The sequence below is a fragment of the Loxodonta africana genome, chromosome 11, assembly GCF_030014295.1.
Source record: "Loxodonta africana isolate mLoxAfr1 chromosome 11, mLoxAfr1.hap2, whole genome shotgun sequence".
NCBI classification, from domain to species: domain Eukaryota; kingdom Metazoa; phylum Chordata; class Mammalia; order Proboscidea; family Elephantidae; genus Loxodonta; species Loxodonta africana.
Genome location: NC_087352.1, coordinates 101,625,611 through 101,644,432, shown reverse-complemented (window position 1 = coordinate 101,644,432; position 18,822 = coordinate 101,625,611). Strand labels below are relative to the sequence as shown.

Sequence of the window (18,822 nt, the reverse complement as noted above, 5' to 3'; positions counted from 1 at the left end):
AAGTATGTGAATAGGCTCTTCTCTAAAGAAGACATTCAGGTAGCTAACAGATACATGAGGAAACCCTCACGATCATTAGCCATTAGAGAAATGCAAATCAAAACTACACTGAGATTCCACCTCACTCCAATACAGCTAGCATTAATCCAAAAAACACAAAATAATAAAAGTTGGAGAGGTTGTGCAGAGACTGGAACACTTCTACACTGCTGGTGGGAATGTAAAATGGTACAACCACTTTGGAAACCAATTTGGCGCTTCCTTATAAAGCTAGAAATAGAACTACCATACGATCCAGCAATCCCACTTCTCGGAATATACCTAGAGAAATGAGAACCTTTACACGAACTGATGTATGCACACCTATGTTTACTGCAGCACTGTTTACAAAAGCAAAAAGATGGAATCAACCAAGGTGCCCCTCAACAGATGAATGGATAAATAAATTATGGTATATTCACACAATGGAATACTATGCATCAAAAAAGAAAAATTATGAATCCGTGAAACATTTCATAACACGGAAGAATCTGGAAGGCGTTACGTGGAGTAAAATTAGTCCGCTGCAAAAGGACAAATATTATATGAGAACATTATTATAAGAACGTGAAAAATAGTTGAAACAGAAAAGAAAATATTCTTTCATGGATACGAGAGTGGGGAGGGAGGGAGGGAGAAGGGTTTTCACTAATTAGATAGTAGATAAAAACTATTTTAGGTGAACGGAAAGACAACACACAATACATGGCAGGTCAGCACAACAGGACTAAAGCAAAACCAAGAAGCTTCCTGAATAAACTGAATGCTTCAAAGCCCAGTATAGCAGTGTCAGGGGTTTGGGGACCATGGTTTCAGGGGACATCTAAGTCAACTGCCATAATAAAATCTATTAAGTTCTGCATCCCACTTTGGTGAGTGGCCTTTGGGGTCTTAAGTGCTAGCAAGCAGCCATCTAACATGATTCAATGGGTCTCAGCCCACCTGGAGCGAAGGAAAATGAAGAACACCAAAGACACAAGGTAATTATGAACCTAAGAGACACAAAGGGCCACATAAACGAGAGGCTACATTAGCCTGAGACCAGAAGCACTAGATTGTACCCAGCTACAATCGATGACTGCCCTGTCAGGGAACACAACAGGGAAACCCTGAGGGAGCAGGAGAACAGTGGGATGCAGACCTCAAATTCTCGTAAAAAGACCAGACTTAATGATCTCACTCAGACTAGAAGGAACCTGGAAGTCATGGTCCCCAGACCTTCTGTTAGCCCAAGACAGGAACCATTCCCAAAGCCTATTCTTTAGACAGGGATTGAACTGGACTATGGGATAGAAAAAGATACTGGTGAAGAGTAAGCTCCTTGGTTTAAGTAGACACATGAGACTATGTGGGGAGCTCCTGTCTGGAGGGAAGATGAGAGGGCAGTGGGGGTCAGACGGTAGCTGAACGGACATGAAAATAAAGGGTGGAAAGATGGAGGACGCTGTCTCATTAGAGGGAGAGCAACTAGGAGTATATAGCAAGGTGTATATAAATTTTTGTATGAGGCTGACATGATTTTTTAAACTTTCACTTAAAACACAATTAAAAAACAAAAATACTACTATGAGTCAGAATTGACATGATGGTACCGGGTAAAAAACCACTAGGTAATAGAAGAAATCAGAGATGGAATTAGAATCTTCCTAGACTGAAAACACATCATAGCAAACCTCTGAGACAATGCAAATGCAGTCCTTACAGGTCAGTTTACAGCAACAGATGCACACATCAGAAAAGAAGGGAGAGAGCGTGGAGCCAAGATGGCGGAATAAAAAGACACTTCCTTCGAGCCCTCTTTACAACAAAGACCCGAAAAAACAAGTGAAATGAGTATATTTGTGACAAGCTGGGAGCCCTGAGAATCAAAGGCAAGCTTAGACAACCAACTGAGGGGCAGGGGAAGAAAGATTCTGTTCAGAAGCAGAGAGGAGTTGCCGGATCTAAATCACAGGGAACCCTAAGGCCCATTCAGGAGTGGCTGTGGCAGTGGCAGCGGCGGCAGCAGGCTGGTCCTAGAGTTTGGCCGCAGTTTCCTCAGGAAGAAGCAGCCAGCCACACAGCCCACTCACACCTCCGGAACCTGAGCAGGAGGGCGCTCTCGGCAAAAGCTAAGTACTTGCGTATATTTCACCGTGCCCCCCCACGCCAACCCAGCTTCAGCGACTGAATCCCTAGGCCTGAGATAGACCCTGGTGAGCACCTGGAGCTGTCCTCCTGGCCTTGGGGAAGGAAAAAAATTGCAACTGGGGGGAAAAGATAATTTGCTAGCTCCATTAACTGGGAGAGCTCAAGCCAGAAGCAGCTCCTGTCTAGGCATAAACCATCCGTGGACCTTACGCACCCTTCCCTTCTGCATGGACCTGTGTGTGCCTATTTCGGGAGAATAGGCCCTTATTGGCAAACTCCAACTATTTCAGTAGTGCGGTAGAGAGGTGTGTATTTCACGTTTGAGATTGCTTTGCCTATTAAACAAGGTCCTCACCTACCCACAAGAGGGACGTAAGGACTGGTGGCTCCACTTGGGTTGCCCAACCACCCGCGACAGGAGCCCAGGGATAACTGGTACCTCCCAGTCCTTACAACAAAATCTTTGGGTGCCCATGGTCCCTCTGCAGAGCCCACGCACCAGCACGCTCTAGGGAACAGAGACGCGTTTTCCTCAGAGAAACGTGGTGGTCGGTTCTCAGCCCCCTGCTTTGTTCAGAACGTGACCCCCTGCTGCAGTCAGATATGGGTATGTACGCCAATCACCCCTGCCCCTCTAAGACTGTAGGACACAGCCTGTACCACACACGTGGTATCAGCTAGCTGGAAACGTGAGCTGAATTCATGCAAGAAAACTGAATGGACTCCTAGACTGATATACCTGATAACAGCTCTAGCCAGCTGGGGACAGGAAACCAGAGCTCCAAAAGTGAGAATAATCAAGCTAGCTCACTCAAGCAACCCACAGGGGTATACCAAAACAAGCAGCTATGACACAGTAAGCAAGCATAAACTAATACAATAACTTACAGATGGCTCGGAGACAATAGTCAATATCAAGTCACATAAAGAAACAGACCATGATGACCTCAACGGACTCTCAAAAAAAAGAATCCAGGGATCTTTTAGTGGAAAGTGCATTCCTGGAATTACCAGATGCAGAACACAAAAAGTTTAATATACAGAACCCTTCAAGACATCAGGAAGGAAATGAGGCAGGACAAGCCAAGGAACACACAGATAAAGCAACTGAAGAAATAAGAAAGATTATTCAGGAACATAATGAATGAAAAGTTTAATAAGCTGGAAAAATCCATAGACAGACAGCAATCAGAAATTCAGAAGATTAACAATAAAATCACAGAATTAGATAACACAATAGAAAGTCAGAGGAGCAGAATTGAGCAAGTACAAGCTAGAACTTCTGAACTCGAAGATAAATCACTTGGCACTAATATATTTGAAGAAAAATCAGATTAAAGAATTTAAAAAATGAAGAAAACTTAAGAATCACGTGGGACTCTCTCAAGAGAATAACCTACGAGTGATTGGAGTACCAGGACAGGGTGGGATAACAGGAAATACACAGAAAATTGTTGAGGATTTGTTGGCAGAAAACTTCCCTGATATTGTAAAAGATGAGAAGATACCTATCAAAGATGCTCATCAAACTCCACGTAAAGTAGATCTTAAAAGAAAGTCATCAAGACATATTATAATCAAGCTTGCCAAAACCAAAGATAAGGAGACAATTATACGAGCACCGAGGGATAAAAGAAAAGTCACCTACAAGGGAGAGCCAGTAAGAATAAACTACGACTACTCAGCAGAAACCATGCAGGCAAGAAGCCAATGGGATGATATATTTAAAAAATTGATTGAAAAATATTCCCTTTCAAGAATCATATACCCATCAAAACTGTCTCTTGAATATGAAGGTGAAATTAAGACATTTCGAAACAAACACAAGTTGAAGGAATTGGTAAAAATCAAACTACACTTAAAGGAGTTCTTTGGTTAGAAAATCAATAATATCAGGTATCGACCCAAGACTAAAACACTAGGCAGAGCAATCAGAAGTCAACCCAGACAGGGAAATCCAAAAAAAAAAAAAAACAAAGCAAGATTAAAAAAAAAACAGGCCCAACACACGGTAATGGCAATGTTATTATATAAAAGAAGACAATATTAAAATTATAAAGAGTGACTAAGAAATGTAATCATACACCTTCCATATGGAGAGGAAGATACGGCGATACAAAGGAATAAAAGTTGAATTTAGAAAAATAGGGGTAAATAATAAGGTAACCACAAAGGAGACAAACTATCCTACTCACCAAAATTAAATAAAAGGGAAAAATACAGACTCAGCAGAAAAAATCAACAACAACAAATATGAGGAAATGGCAATATACAAAGAAAATCTACTCAGCACATAAAATCAAGTCGGAAAAAGAAGCTGTCAACACAAAAAAAGACAGCAAAATGATAGCACTAAATTCATACTTATCCATAATTACGCTGAACGTAAATGGACTGAATGCACCAATAAAGAGACAGAAAGTGGCAGAATGGATTAAAAAACAAAATCCATCTACATGCTGCCTAAGAGAGACACACCTTAGACTCAGAGACACAAACAAACTAAAACTCAAAGAATGGAAAAAATACATCAAGCAAACAACAATCAAAAAAGAGCAGGAGTGCAATATTAATTTCTGACAAAATAGACTTTGAAGTTAAATCCATCAGAAAGGATAAGGAAGGACACTGTATAATGATTAAAGGGACAATACATCAAGAAGATATAAGCATATTAAATATTTACGCACCCAATGACAGGGCTGCAAGATACATAAAACAAACTCTAGCAGCATTGAAAAGTGAGATAGACAGCTCCACAATAATAGTAGGAGACTTCAACACACCACTTTCGGTGAGGGACAGGACATCCAGAAAAAAGCTCAATAAAGACACAAAGATCAAAATGCCATAATCAACCAACTTGACCTCATAGACATATACAGAACACTCCACCCAACAGCAACCAACTATACTTTCTTTTCTAGTGCACATGAACATTCTCTAGAATACACCACATATTAGGTCATAAAGCAAGCCTTAGCAGAATCCAAAACACTGAATTATTACAAAACATCTTCTCTAACCATAAAGCCATAAAAGTGGAAATCAATAACAGGAAAAGCAGGGAAAAGAAATCAAACACTTGGAAACTAAACAACACCTTGCTCAAAAAAGACTGGATTATAGAAGACATTAAGGATGGAATAAACAAATTCATACAATCCAATGAGAATGAAAACACTTCCTATCAGAACCTTTGGGACGCAGCAAAAACGGTGCTCAGAGGCCAATTTATATCAATAAATGCACACATCCAAAAAGAAGGAAGGGGCAAAATCAAAGAACTAACCCTACAACTTGAACAAACAGAAAAAGAGCAACAAAAAAAAACCACAGGCACCAGAAGAAAACAAATAATAAAAATTAGAGCAGAACTAAATGAAATAGAAAACAGAAAAACAACTGAAAGAACTAACAAGACCAAAAGCTGCTTTTTTTGTGAATAAAAATAAACAAAATTGATAAAGCACTGGCCAAACCGACAAAAGAAAAACAGGAGAGGAAGCAAATAACCAGAATAAGAAATGAGATGGGCGATATTACAACAGATTCAACTGAAATTAAAAGGATCATATCAGATTACTACAACAAACTATACTCAAACAAATTTGAAAACCTAGAAGATATGCATGAATTCCTAGAAACACACTACCTACCTAGACTAACACAAACAGAGGTAGAACAACTAAATAGACCCATAACAAAAGAAAAGATAGAAAAGATAATCAAAAAACTGCCAACAAAAAAAAACCCTGGTCTGGACAGCTTCACTGCAGAATTCTACCAAACTTTCAGAGAAGAGTTAACACCACTACTACTAAAGGTAGTTCAGAGCATAGAAAAGGATGGAATACTACCAAACTCATTCTATAAAGCCACCATATCCCTGATACCAAAACCAGGTAAAGACACCACAAGAAAATTATAGACCTATATCCCTCATGAATCTAGATGCAAAAATTCTCAACAAAATTCTAGCCAACAGAATTCAAAAACATATCAAAAAAATAATTTGTCATGACCAAGTGGGATTCATACGAGGCATGCAGGGATGGTTCAACATTAGAAAAACAATTAATGTAATCCACCACATAAATAAAACGAAAGATGAGAATCACATGATTTTATCAATTGATGCAGAAAAGGCATTTGACAAAGTTCAACACCCATTCATGATAAAAACTCTCAGCAGAATAGGAATAGAAGGAAAATTCCTCAACATAATAAAGGGCATTTATACTAAGCCAACAGCCAACATCATCCTAAATGGAGAGGGCCTGAAAACATTCTCATTGAGATAGGGAACCAGATAAGGATGTCCTTTAACACCACTCTTATTCAACATTGTGCTGGAGGTCCTAGTCACAGCAATTAGGCTAGATAAAGAAATAAAGGGCATCGAGATTGGCAAGGAAGAAGTAAAAGTAACTCTATTTGCAGATGACATGATCTTATACACAAAAAACCCTAAGGAATCCTCCAGAAAACTACTGAAACTAATAGAAGAGTTCAGCAGAGTATCCCAATACAAGACACATATACAAAAATCAGTTGGATTCCTCTACACCAACGAAGAGGAAATCACCAAATCAATGCCATTTTCAGTAGCCCCTAAGAAGATAAAATACTTAGGAATAAATCTTACCAGAGATGGGAAAGACTTATACAAAGAAAACTACAGTACACTTCTGCAAGAAAACAAAAGAGACTTACATAAGTGGAAGAACATACCTTGCTCATGGATAGGAAGACATAACATTATAAAAATGTCTATTCTGCTAAAAACGATCTATACATTTCATGCAATTCTGATCCAAATCCCAAAGACATTCTTTAATGAGATGGAGAAACAAATCACCAATTTCATATGGAAGGGAAAGAGGCCCCGGATAAATAAGGCATTACTGGAAAAGAAGAACAAAGTGGGAGGCCTTACTTTACCTGATTTTAGAAACTATTATACCGCCACAGTAGTCAAAACAGCCTGGTACTGGTACAACCACAGATACATGGACCAATGGAACAGAATTGAGAATCCAGACATAAATTCATCCACATATGAGCAGTTGATATTTGACAAAGGCCCCAAAACAGTTAAATGGGGAAAAGACAGTCTTTTTAAAAAATGGTGCTGGAATAACTGGATATCCATGTGCAAAAAAATTAAACAAGACCCATACCTCACTCCATGCACAAAAACTAACTCAAAATGGATCAAAGACCTAACTATAAAATCTAAAACAATAAAGATCATGGAAGAAACAATAGGGACAATGTTAGGACCCCTAATACATGACATAAACAGTACAGAAAACATTATAAAGAACGTAGAAGAAAAACTAGATAACTGGGAGCTCCTAAAAATCAAACACTTATCATCATCCAAAGACTTCACCAAAAGAGTAAAAAGATTACCTACAGACTGGGAAAAAGTTTTTAGCTATGACATTTCTAATCAGTGCCTGATGTCTAAAATCTTTATAATACTGCAAAAACTCAACTGCAAAAAGACAAATAACCCAATTAAAAATGGGCAAAAGTTACGAACAGACACATCACTAAAGAAGACATTCAGGTAGCTAACAGATATCTGAGGAAATGCTCACGATCATTAGCCATTAGAGCAATGCAGATCAAAATTACAAGGAGATTTCATCTCACTCCAACAAGGCTGGCATTAATCCAAAAAACACAAAATAATAAATGTTGGAGAGGCTGTGGAGAGACTGGAACACTTCTACACTGCTGGTGGGAATGTCAAATGGTACAACCACTTTGGAAATCTATTTGGCCCTTCCTTAAAAAGCTAGAAATAGAACTACCAAACGATCCAGCAATCCCACTCCTTGGCATATATTCTAGAGAAATAAGAGCCTTTACACGAACAGATATATGCACACCTACGTTTATGGCAGCACTGTTTACAATAGAAAAAGATGGAAGCAACCAGGGTGCCCATCATTGGATGAATGGATAAATAAATTATGGTATATTCACACAATGGAATACTACACATCGATAAAGAACAGTGAGGAATCTGTGAAACATTTCATAACATGGAGGAATCTGGAAGGCATTATGCTGAGTGAAATTAGTCAGCTGCAAAAGGACAAATATTGTATAAGACCACTATTATAAGAACTTGAGAAATAGTTCAAACTGAGAAGAAAACATTCTTTTGTGGTTATGAGAGGGGGGAGGGAGGGAGGGTGGGAAAGGGGTATTTACTGATTAGATAGTAGATAAGAACTACTTTAGGTGATGGGAAAGACTGCATACAGTACAGGGCAGGTCAGCACAATTGGTCTAAACCAAAAACAAAGAAGATTGCTGAATAAACTGAATGCTTTGAAGGCCAGCGTAGCAGGGGCAGGGGTCTGGGGACCATGGTTTCAGGGGACATCTAAGTCAATTGGCATAATAAAATCTATTAAGAAAACATTCTGCATCCCACTTTCAAGAGTGGCGTCTGGGGTCTTAAACACTAACAAGCAGCCATCTAAGATGCAACAATTGGTCTCAACCCACCTGGATCAAAGGAAAATGAACAACACCAAGGATACAAGGTGATTAGCAGCCCAAGAGACAGAAAGGGTCACATGAACCAGCAACTACATCACCCTGAGACCAAAGAACTAGATGGTGCCCAGCTACAACCGATGACTGCCCTGACAGGGAAGACACAGAGAACCCCTGAGGGAGCAGGAGAGCAGTGGGATGCAGATCCCAAACTCTTATAAGGCCAGACTTAATGGTCTGACTGAGACTGGAAGGACCCCGGTAGTCATGGCCCCCAGACCTTCTGTTGGCCCAGGACAGGAACCATTCCCGAAGCCAACTCTTCAGACATGGATTGGACTGGGCAAAGGGTTGGAGAGGGATGCTGGTGAGGAGTGAGCTTCTTGGATCAGGTGGACACTTGAGACTGCATTGGCATCTCCTGCCTGGAGGGGAGATGGAAGGGTGGAGGGGGTTAGAAGCTGGCAAAAAAGACACGAAAAGATAGAGTGGAGGGAGAGAGCAGGCTGTCTCATTGGGGGAGAGTAATTGGGTGCGTGTAGCAAGGTGCATATGGGTTTTTGTGTGAGATACTGACTTGATTTGTAAACTTTCACTTAAAGCACAATAAAAATTATTAAAAAAAAAAAAAGAAGGGACAAAATCAAAACATTAGCTACACAACTTGGACAAATGGAAAAAGAAGAGCAAAACAAGCCCGCAGCCACACCAGAAGAAAGGAAATAATAAAAATCAGAACAGAAATAGATGAAATAGAGAATAATAAATGATACAAACAATAAAAGCAAAAGCTGGTTCTTTGAAAGGATCAAGTAACCACTGGCCAAACTAACAAAAGAAAAACACGAGAGGACAGAAATAACCCCAATGAGAAATGAAATGGGGGACATTACAACAGATCCAACTGAAATAAAAAGGATCGTAACAGAGTATTATGAAACTCTATATTCCAACATCTTTGAAAACCTAGAGGAAATGGACAAATTTCTACAGACACACTATCTACCCAAACTAACACAAAATGATGTTGAAAATCTGAACAGACTCATAACAACAGAAGAGACTGAAAAGGTAAAAAAAAAGACTCCCAACAAAAAATATCCCTGGCCCAGATGGCTTCACCGGAGAATTCTACCAAACATTCAGAGAAGAGTTTACACCAGTACTACTCGAACTATTTCAGAACATGGAAAAGGAAGTGATACTTCTGATTTCATTCTATGAAGCCAGCATAAACCTAGTATCAAAACCAGGCAAAGACACCACAAAAAAAGAAAATTACAGACCAATATTTCTCATGAATATAGATGCAATAATTCTCAACAAAATTCTAGCCAATGGAATTCAGCATCATATCAAAAAAATAATACACCACGTCCAAGTAGGATTCATACCAGGTATGCAAGGGTGGCTCAACATTAGAAGAATCAAATTAACGTAATCCACCAATAAATAAAAGTGAAGAGAAGAATCACATGATCATCTCAATCGACACAGAAAAGGCATTCAACAAAGCGCAACTCCCATTCCTGATAAAAACTCTCAAATAGGTACAGAAAGGGAATTTCTCAAAATAATAAAGAGCATCTGTGCAAAACCAGTGCCCGGCAACATTCTTAACAGAGAGAGGCTGAAAACATTGCCCTTGAGAACAGGAACAAGACAAGGATGCCCTTCATTGCCACGCCTATTCAACCTTGTGCTTGAAGTTCTAAGTACAGCAATAAGACAAGAAAAAGAAACGAAGGGCATCCAAAATGGTAATGAAGAAGTTACCATACTGTACTTAGAAAACCCAAAGACTCCACAAGAAACTGCTAGAACTAATACAAAGATTCAGCAGACTAGCAGGAGACAAGATAAAACATATAAAAATCAGTTGGATTCCTACACACCAATAAAGAGAACAATGAAAAGAAAATCACAAAAACAATACCATTTATAATTATCCCCTCAAAAAATAAAATACTCAGAAATAAACGTAACCAGGGATGTAAAGGACCTATACAAAGAAAACTACAAAACACTACTGCAAGAAACCAAAGGAGATCTACATAAATGGAAAAACATACTATGCTCATGGATAGGTAGACTCAACACTGTGAAAATGACAATTCTATCCAAAGCAATTTACAAATACAATGCAATCCCAAACCAAGTACCAACAGCATTCTTTAATAAGATGGAAAACTTATATATCTTAATTTTATATGGATAGGGAAGAAAAGAAACCCCAGATAAGTAAAGCACTAATGAAGGAGAAGAATAAAAGCAGGAAGACTCATACTACCTGACCTCAGAACCTACTATACAGCTAAGCTAGTCAAAACAGCCTGGTACTGGTACAGAAACAGATACATTGACCAATGGAACAGAATTGAGAATCTGGATGTAAATCCACCCACCTATGGTCACTTTGACAAGGGCACAAAGCCCACAAAATGGAGAAAAGGCAGTCTTTTAACAAATGGTGCTGGCAAAACTAGACGTCAATCTGCAAAAATATGAAGCAGGACCCATACCTCACACCATATAAAAAAACTCACTCAAAATGGATCAAAGACCTAGATATAAAGCCCAAAACTATGAAGTTCATAGAAAAAAAAAATACAATCAACACTAGAGGCCCTAATTCACAGCATTAACAAGATACGATCCACGACCAGCAACACGAAACTGCAGAAGATAAGCTAAATTGCTGGGATCTTCTAAAAATTAAACACTTATGCTCATCAAAAGACTTCACCAAAAGAGCAAAAAAAGAACCTACAGACTAGGAAAAAAATACTGGCTATTACAAAGCAGACAAAGGTCTAATCTCTAAAATCTATAAGAAAATCCAACACCTCTACAACAAAAACACAAATAATCCTATTAAAAAATGGGCAAAGGAAATGAACAGACACTTCACCCAGGAAGATATTCAAGTGGCCAAAAGACACATAAGGAAATGATCTATCATCAGCCACTAGAGAAATGCAAATCAAAACCACAATGAGATACTATCTCATCCCAGCATTACTGGCAGGAATTAAAAAAACAGGAAATAACGTATGTCGGAGAGGCTGTGGGAAGATCTGAACTCTTATGCACAGCTGGTGGGAATGCAAAATGGTAAAACCATTTTGGAAAATGATATGGCACTTCCTTAGAAAACTAGAAATAGAAATACCATAGGATCCAGCAATCCCCCACTCCTAAGAATACGTTATAGCCAAGTAAGCCTTCACACGAATATGCACACCCATGTTCACTGCAGCACTGTTCACAACAGCAAAAAGATGGAAACAACTTAGATGCCCATCAATAGATGAGTAGATAATCAAACTGTAGTACATACACACAACGGAATTATTACACAACAATAAAAAACAATGATGAATCGTGAAGCATCTCATAACATCCATGAATCTGGAGGACATTATGACGAGTGAAGTAAGTTAATCACAAAAGGACAAATATTGTATGAGACAACTACCATAAAAACTCATGAAAAGGTTTACGCACAAGAAGAAACAATCTTTGATGGTAACAAGGCGGGGGACAGGTGGGGATGGAAAAACACTAAATAGACAACAGATAAGTGGAAACTTTGGTGAAGGGTAAGACAGTACACAGTACTGGGGAAGCCAGCAGAACCTGTACAAGGCAAGGTCATGGCAGCTCCGTAGACACATCCAAACTCCCTGAGGGACCAAATTGCTGGGCTGAGGGCTGTGGGGACGATAGTCTCGGGGAACATCTAGCTCAACTGGCATAACATAGTTTATAAAGAACACGTTCTACATTCTACTTTGGTGAGTAGTATCTGGGGTCTTAAAAGCCTTTGAGCAGCCATCTAGGATACTCCACTGGTCTCACCCCTTTGGGAACAAGGAAGAATGAAGAAAACTAAAGATACATGGGAAATATTAGTCCAAAAGACTAACGGACCACATCTACCAAGGCCTCCACCAGACTGAGTCCAGTACAAGATGGTGCCCGGCTACCACCACCGACTGCTCTGACAAGGATCACAAGAGAGGGTACTGGACAGAGCTGGGGCAAAATGTAGAACAAAATTCTAACTCAGAAAGAAAGACCAGACTTCTTGGCCTGACAGAGACTGGAGAAACCCCGAGATTATGGTCCCCGGACACCCTTTCAGCTCAGTGATGAAGTCACTCTGGATGTTCACCGTTCAGCCAAAGATTGGGCAGGCCCATAAAACAAAACAAGACTAAAAGGGCACACCAGCTCAGAGGCAGGGACTAGGAGGCAGGAGGGAACAGGAAAGCTGGTGATAGGGAACTCAAGGTTTAGAAGTAAGAGTGTTGACATGTTGTGGGATTGTTAACCAATGTCACAGAACAATATGTGTAGTGACTGTTTAATGAGAAACTAGTTTGTTCTGTAAACCTTCATCAGAAGTACTATAAAAAACTAAATATATATGTATCAACATTAACAGGAGTTTGGAAGGAGCTGATTCCAACCCTCACGGATGACTTTGAGACTTCAATGTAGGAAGTAACTACACATGTGGTAAAAACAGCCAGAGAACTAGAATTAGAAGTGGGGCCTAAAAATGTGAATGAATCACTGCAATCTCATGATAAAACTCTAACAGGTGAGGAGTTGCTTCTTATACATGAGCAAAGAAAGTGGTTCTTGAGATGGAATCTATTCCTGGTGAAGATTTTACGAACATTGTTGAACTAACAACAAAGGATTGAGAACATCACATAAACTCAGTTGATAAAGCAGTTGCAGGGTTTGAGAGGATTGACTCCAATTATAAAGAAGTTCTACTATGCGTAAAATGCTATCAAACAGCTTCCCATGCTACAGAGAAATCTTTCGTGAAAGGAAGAGTCAACTGATGTGACAAGCTTCACTGCTGTCTTATTTAAGAAATTGCCACAGCCACTCCAACCTTCAGCAACTACCACCCTGATCAGTCAGCAGACATTGATATCGAGGCAAGACCCTCCACCAGCAAAAAGATTAGAACTCCCTGAAGGCTCAGATGATGGCTAGTAGTTTTTAGCAATGAAGTATTTTTTAAGTAATGTTTTGTGTACTGTGTTTTTAGACATAATGTTATCGCACACTTTATAGACTACAGTATAGTGTAAAGGTAACTTTTACAGGCACTGGGAAACCAAAAAACTCCTGTGACTTGCTTCATGGCAAAATTCACTTTATTGCAGTGGTCTGGAACCAAACCTGCAATATCTCTGAGATATGCCTGCATAAGGTAACTATGAACTGCAATCGACTTGATGGCAATGGGTTTTTGGTTTTTTATCAGCATTTACTTTACTAAATTGAAATTAACATATGTTTATCTCCAACTAGACTGAGTATACTTTTTCTTTGTAATTCTACCTTTTAAATACTGCATTTTCAGAATACTCTGACACCAAATTATACACATCTGTGAACTTTCTGAACTTTTATCTTTATTATGACCATTTCCCTTAAAAAAGAAAAACAAAGATAAACCCTCTTTCACTGTAATGTGACTGAGTTTACTATTTTCTGCAAGGATAAAAAGCTCTACCTTTTCAGTTCTCAGCACTACTAAGGGAATCAACAAAAATGCGTGTGCAGTTCTTCTATGAGGAAACACATGAATGATTAAATGGCTTCAAACACCTAGATTCTGACATAAATGAGTCATCAGAGGAATTTCTACGTAAGCAAGTCGCCATGTAAAGTCTCTCCTCTTTTCGAACAAAGGCAAAATTTAATCCGATACCTTGTTCATAGCAGAGATGGGCAGCCATCCATTCTGCCTCTGCGCTAAATCCAAGACTGGAAGCACAGCTGCTGCTTTGTGTCCTTCTGGGTAGTTTTTGACAATTGCCTCTATCCTCTATAATTAGAAAAAAAAAATTATACATCTGGAAGATACTAAATATTTTATAGATTAATTATAATTTTAACTTAATCATACCTTATAGTTTTCTGGTGTAAAATCAAATGGGGTATCTGGATTATTCTCAGGAGTATCTCTGTGCTACACAAAGAAAAAAAAATTTCAAATTTGTCTCAAAAGTGTGAATAACGTCTGTAAATTGCTATACTACAACTTATTGTTATCTCTTCATTTTAATTCCAACATGAAACATGAAACACAGCAATGCTGCCAACAACAAGAAGCTTTCTTTCTTTTCCTTAAAAGAGCAGAGCAGGTCCTCTTCAAAACCTGACAGGAAACTGCGTGTTGACAGAAAATGGCATGAGTCACGCTGAGGTTACCACAGCTGTTAATGCTCTATGTGTGCACTGAATACAGAGCTGAACCCTTGAGCTGTCAACTCTTCAAGGTTCTGCTTTTTCAAGTACATAAACCAAAGAAAATGGGAACTCTGGACGGTAATTTCAAATATGCGGCCAATTTGATATGTTTTTAGACAAAAATGATAAAACATAAAGCAGACTCCTCAGTAGCATGAACTCCAACTCATTTTTTAAGATTAGGTTGGAAATAACTCAGTTTACAAAGCTATACCACTGACTATAAATCATCAAACAAATCCACTGAATTGCCTTTAAATGACACTCAGTTAATCCCTGAAAACCAAAGCTTATCAGGAAAACAGAATACACTCTCTTATCCTTCCTGGATATAAATGGAGTCCTAGTATTTTAGTATAGAAGTTCCCAAGCAACGGGTTGTTTGTTGTTGTTGTCAGTATAGAAGTGGTTAAGAGCTTGGCTGCTAATCAAAAGGTCAGTAGTTCAAATCCACTGGCCACTCCTTGAAAACCCTATGGGGCAGTTCCACTCTGTCCCGTAGGGTCACTGTGAGTCAGAACTGACTCAACGGCAAAGGGTTTGGTTTTTTCCTTTTTTTTGGGCGGGGGGGGAGATTAAAATAGAAGAAATAAAGAGAAAAAAAGCATTATTTACAACACTGTATTTTTGGAGACTTGTTCAAATTAATCTGAGTTGCCCGTACAACTCTACCTGTAATTAGGCCCCGGAAAAGAAACGTAAGGCCAACTACTGTTTTCACTACGTCCTGAAATTCATGAATTTCAAATCAGTGCCATTTTGCAGTCCCCAAACTGTAGCCTCAGAATCTTCAGCGACCCAACATGGCTGATTTTTAAGGACCCAAAGTATGACTAGACATCAGGTCAGGACTCACAGTAACTTCACCAAAGAACAATCTAAATTCTTATTTACAGAGTTGCCTTGGTGCCAATTTAAAGTTTAGAAGTTCAGCTGGAACTGCACATCTTTTGAAAAGTTCTGAATTCAATTAGCTAGATTTAATTCCTACAGTAGCCAGCATATGCCAAAACACTGGTGCTTAAGAAGATTTAGATGGTTATAATGGATTTACCCAAATTTCCAAGTCTTTTCATTAAAGAAATCTAAGTATCACTTACCACAAATAAGGCTCCTCCAGCTCCATTCTGCACAGCTGTCTTATGCAAATTCCTTATATGTCTTCCCTAAAAATTAAAATTTTAAGTTTAGTAAATCACAAGCCTAAGAATATTTTCATTAAAAAACACTTTCAGATCCATAATTAAAAACAATGGAATCAACTTTTAGAAGTAAAAGATCTTAAGAGAGATGGTCTAATGCCCTCCAACCTGCCCAACCCTATTTCAAGAGAAGCAGGGAAACAGAGATGCAAACGTTTTCCAACTTGCCTAAGGTCACATAAAAAAAGTCAATGGAAAAACCAAGACCACAACCTGGATCTCCTGAGCTGTGTATCCTGTATCCTTCTTTCTATTCCACTCTGCTAGGACGCATTCAGGAAATTAACGTACCATGAACTTACTGCCTCTCCCTTTTGTCTAAATCAAGCTGGATGGCAGCTTTTCTTATATGTGGGCCTTCATTAACATGTTTTCGTTTGTACAAATGAGTCATATACTCTGCACAAATGAGTCAACTGTATCCCCCTTTTAGTTCATAACTAAATTTAATTAGCTATATTTAAATTCCTATTTTTAAGTTCAGAAACTTCAGCCTTAAAAGTAGTTTCAGTAAGCTAGTTGTGATGCTGATTAACGCAGACTGACCATGTTCGGTTGTTTTGGGTAGAATCCATTTGATTACTCTCTCCACTGATTTCATTTGTCTTGTCATCTTGCTCCCATTTCCCCTTCCCCCAAGAAAGCAATTCAGCTCTTGTTCTGAAATTCTCCAGTTTCTGAGTTTATTAACCACATGTGACAGAACACTGGATTAAACCAAGCATGGAACTGACAGAGTTGGACAATTCAAAGAGGGCAAACATAATAGAGAAGAAGGTAAAAGCAGTGATATAACACAATTAGATCTCTTTAACTTCTCCCTAGGTCCAAATAATATTTCAGTGAAGAAGTAAGTTTGCACAGAACACCTGTTCTAATTAACAAGACAAGACCCAGGTACAGAATGTTAGACACAGGTACAAAAGTATGGGAGTGAAAAATACCACTTTCAGTATAACAGAAGGGGAAGGTGCAATCAGAAGTGCACACAAGGGAGCTCCAACTGTGCTGTTTCTTTTTAGGCAGCAGGTGGATACACAAGTGTTTATTATATTCATTATGCCTTTTTATATCTTTATTATACAATAAATTAAAAAAAGGGAGAGGAAACTTATAGTCAAGAAGAAATTCTGTGTTCCTTTACTTTTATTCACTTTTCCCCAATTTGCCTGTGCAGAACCTGGACTGAGATAAACATAAAAATAAGATCATAACCAATAATAATAAACATAAAAATAAGATCATAATCAATAAGGACAATATCAGCATAAAGCTCTGAACAAACTAACCAAAATTAGTATTTGAAAGACAGTCCCTGTCATAAATTTAGTTAAAATATTTTTTAAAAGGAGAAAGAAAAAAACAATATTAAGTAGCTCTAGCGAGTTACTTAACAAAAATCTAAGAAAAAACAAGGGATTTTATAATAAAGCATTAATTTAAAAATTAATTAATTTTAAAATTGGGAAAGGTATTTAGTCCTCTTTTCTTAATTTCTGAACCCTAACATTTTCTGTTTACTTTACCGGCTAGGCTGTATACCTGCTCCCTGTAGGTCTTCCTCTAGGCTCAGCCCTATGTTCTTTTCTCTGCAGATGCTTTGTCTCTTAGAGGTTATCCATTCTCATCTATTAACTCTATGCTGGTGATTGTTGAATCTTAAACATATTTGTTGACACAAGGTTAACAATCTTAAGAAATCGTAAACTCATATATCAATGAGAAAAAAGTGTAAATGACATAAATAAAAAAATTCACAGAATTCAAATACACGTATACCTCGTTCTACTCTGTTTAGCTTTACTGACCTTCACAGATACTGTGTTTTTCACAAACTGAAGTTCTGTGGCAACTCTGCACTTAGCAAGTCTATCAGCACCATTTTCCCAACACCATGCACTCACTTCATGGTCTCTGTGTCACATTTTGTTAACTCTCGTAATATTTCAACCTTTTTCATTATTATTATATACACTATAGTGATGTTACTACTGTATTGGGGTGCCACGAATTGCACCCATATAAAAGATAGCAAATTTAATAAATGTGTTTGTTTTGACTGCTTCACCAACCAACCACTTCCCCGTCTCTCTTCCTTTCCTCGGGCCTCCCTTCTCTGAGACGTGACGATATAGAAATTACGCCAGTTAATAACCTTCTAAGCGTTCAAGTGAAAAGAGTCTCAAGGCTCTAACTTTAAATCAAAAGCTAGAAATGATTAAATTAGTGAAGAACGCAAGTCAAAAGCTGAGACACACCAAAAGTTAGACCTCTTCCACCCATTAGCCAAGTGTGAATGCAAAGGAAAAGTTCCTGAAGGAAATTAAAAGTGCTACTCCAGTGAACGCTATGAGTTGGAACCAACTTGACAGCACCTAACAACTCCAGTTAACACATGAATGATAAGAAAGTGAAACAGCCTATAAATGAAAAAACAAAGCCTGGATGATAGCACATCTGTTTATAACAGGGTTTACTGAGTATTTTAAGCCCAATGTTGAGGCCTATTGATCAGCAAAAAACAGAGATTTCTTTCAAGATATTACTGCTTATTGGCAATGCACCTGATCACCCAAAAGATCTGATGGAGATGTACAAGGAGATTAATGTTGTTTTATGCCTCATACCACAACATACATTCTGC

General features: G+C 38.5%; 1 protein-coding gene across 1 annotated transcript in view; it reads right to left on the bottom strand.

Moving 5' to 3' along the window:
* Positions 1-18,822, bottom strand: part of NDUFV2 (NADH:ubiquinone oxidoreductase core subunit V2) — a 68,783-nt gene that overhangs the window by 28,356 nt on the left and 21,605 nt on the right. The window contains exons 2-4 of the mRNA XM_010586846.3: positions 16,077-16,142; positions 14,633-14,695; positions 14,435-14,551 (exon numbers count right to left, since the gene is read on the bottom strand). Coding sequence (XP_010585148.1) covers positions 14,435-14,551; positions 14,633-14,695; positions 16,077-16,142 — 246 coding nt within the window. The remainder of the gene's footprint in view (positions 1-14,434; positions 14,552-14,632; positions 14,696-16,076; positions 16,143-18,822) is intronic.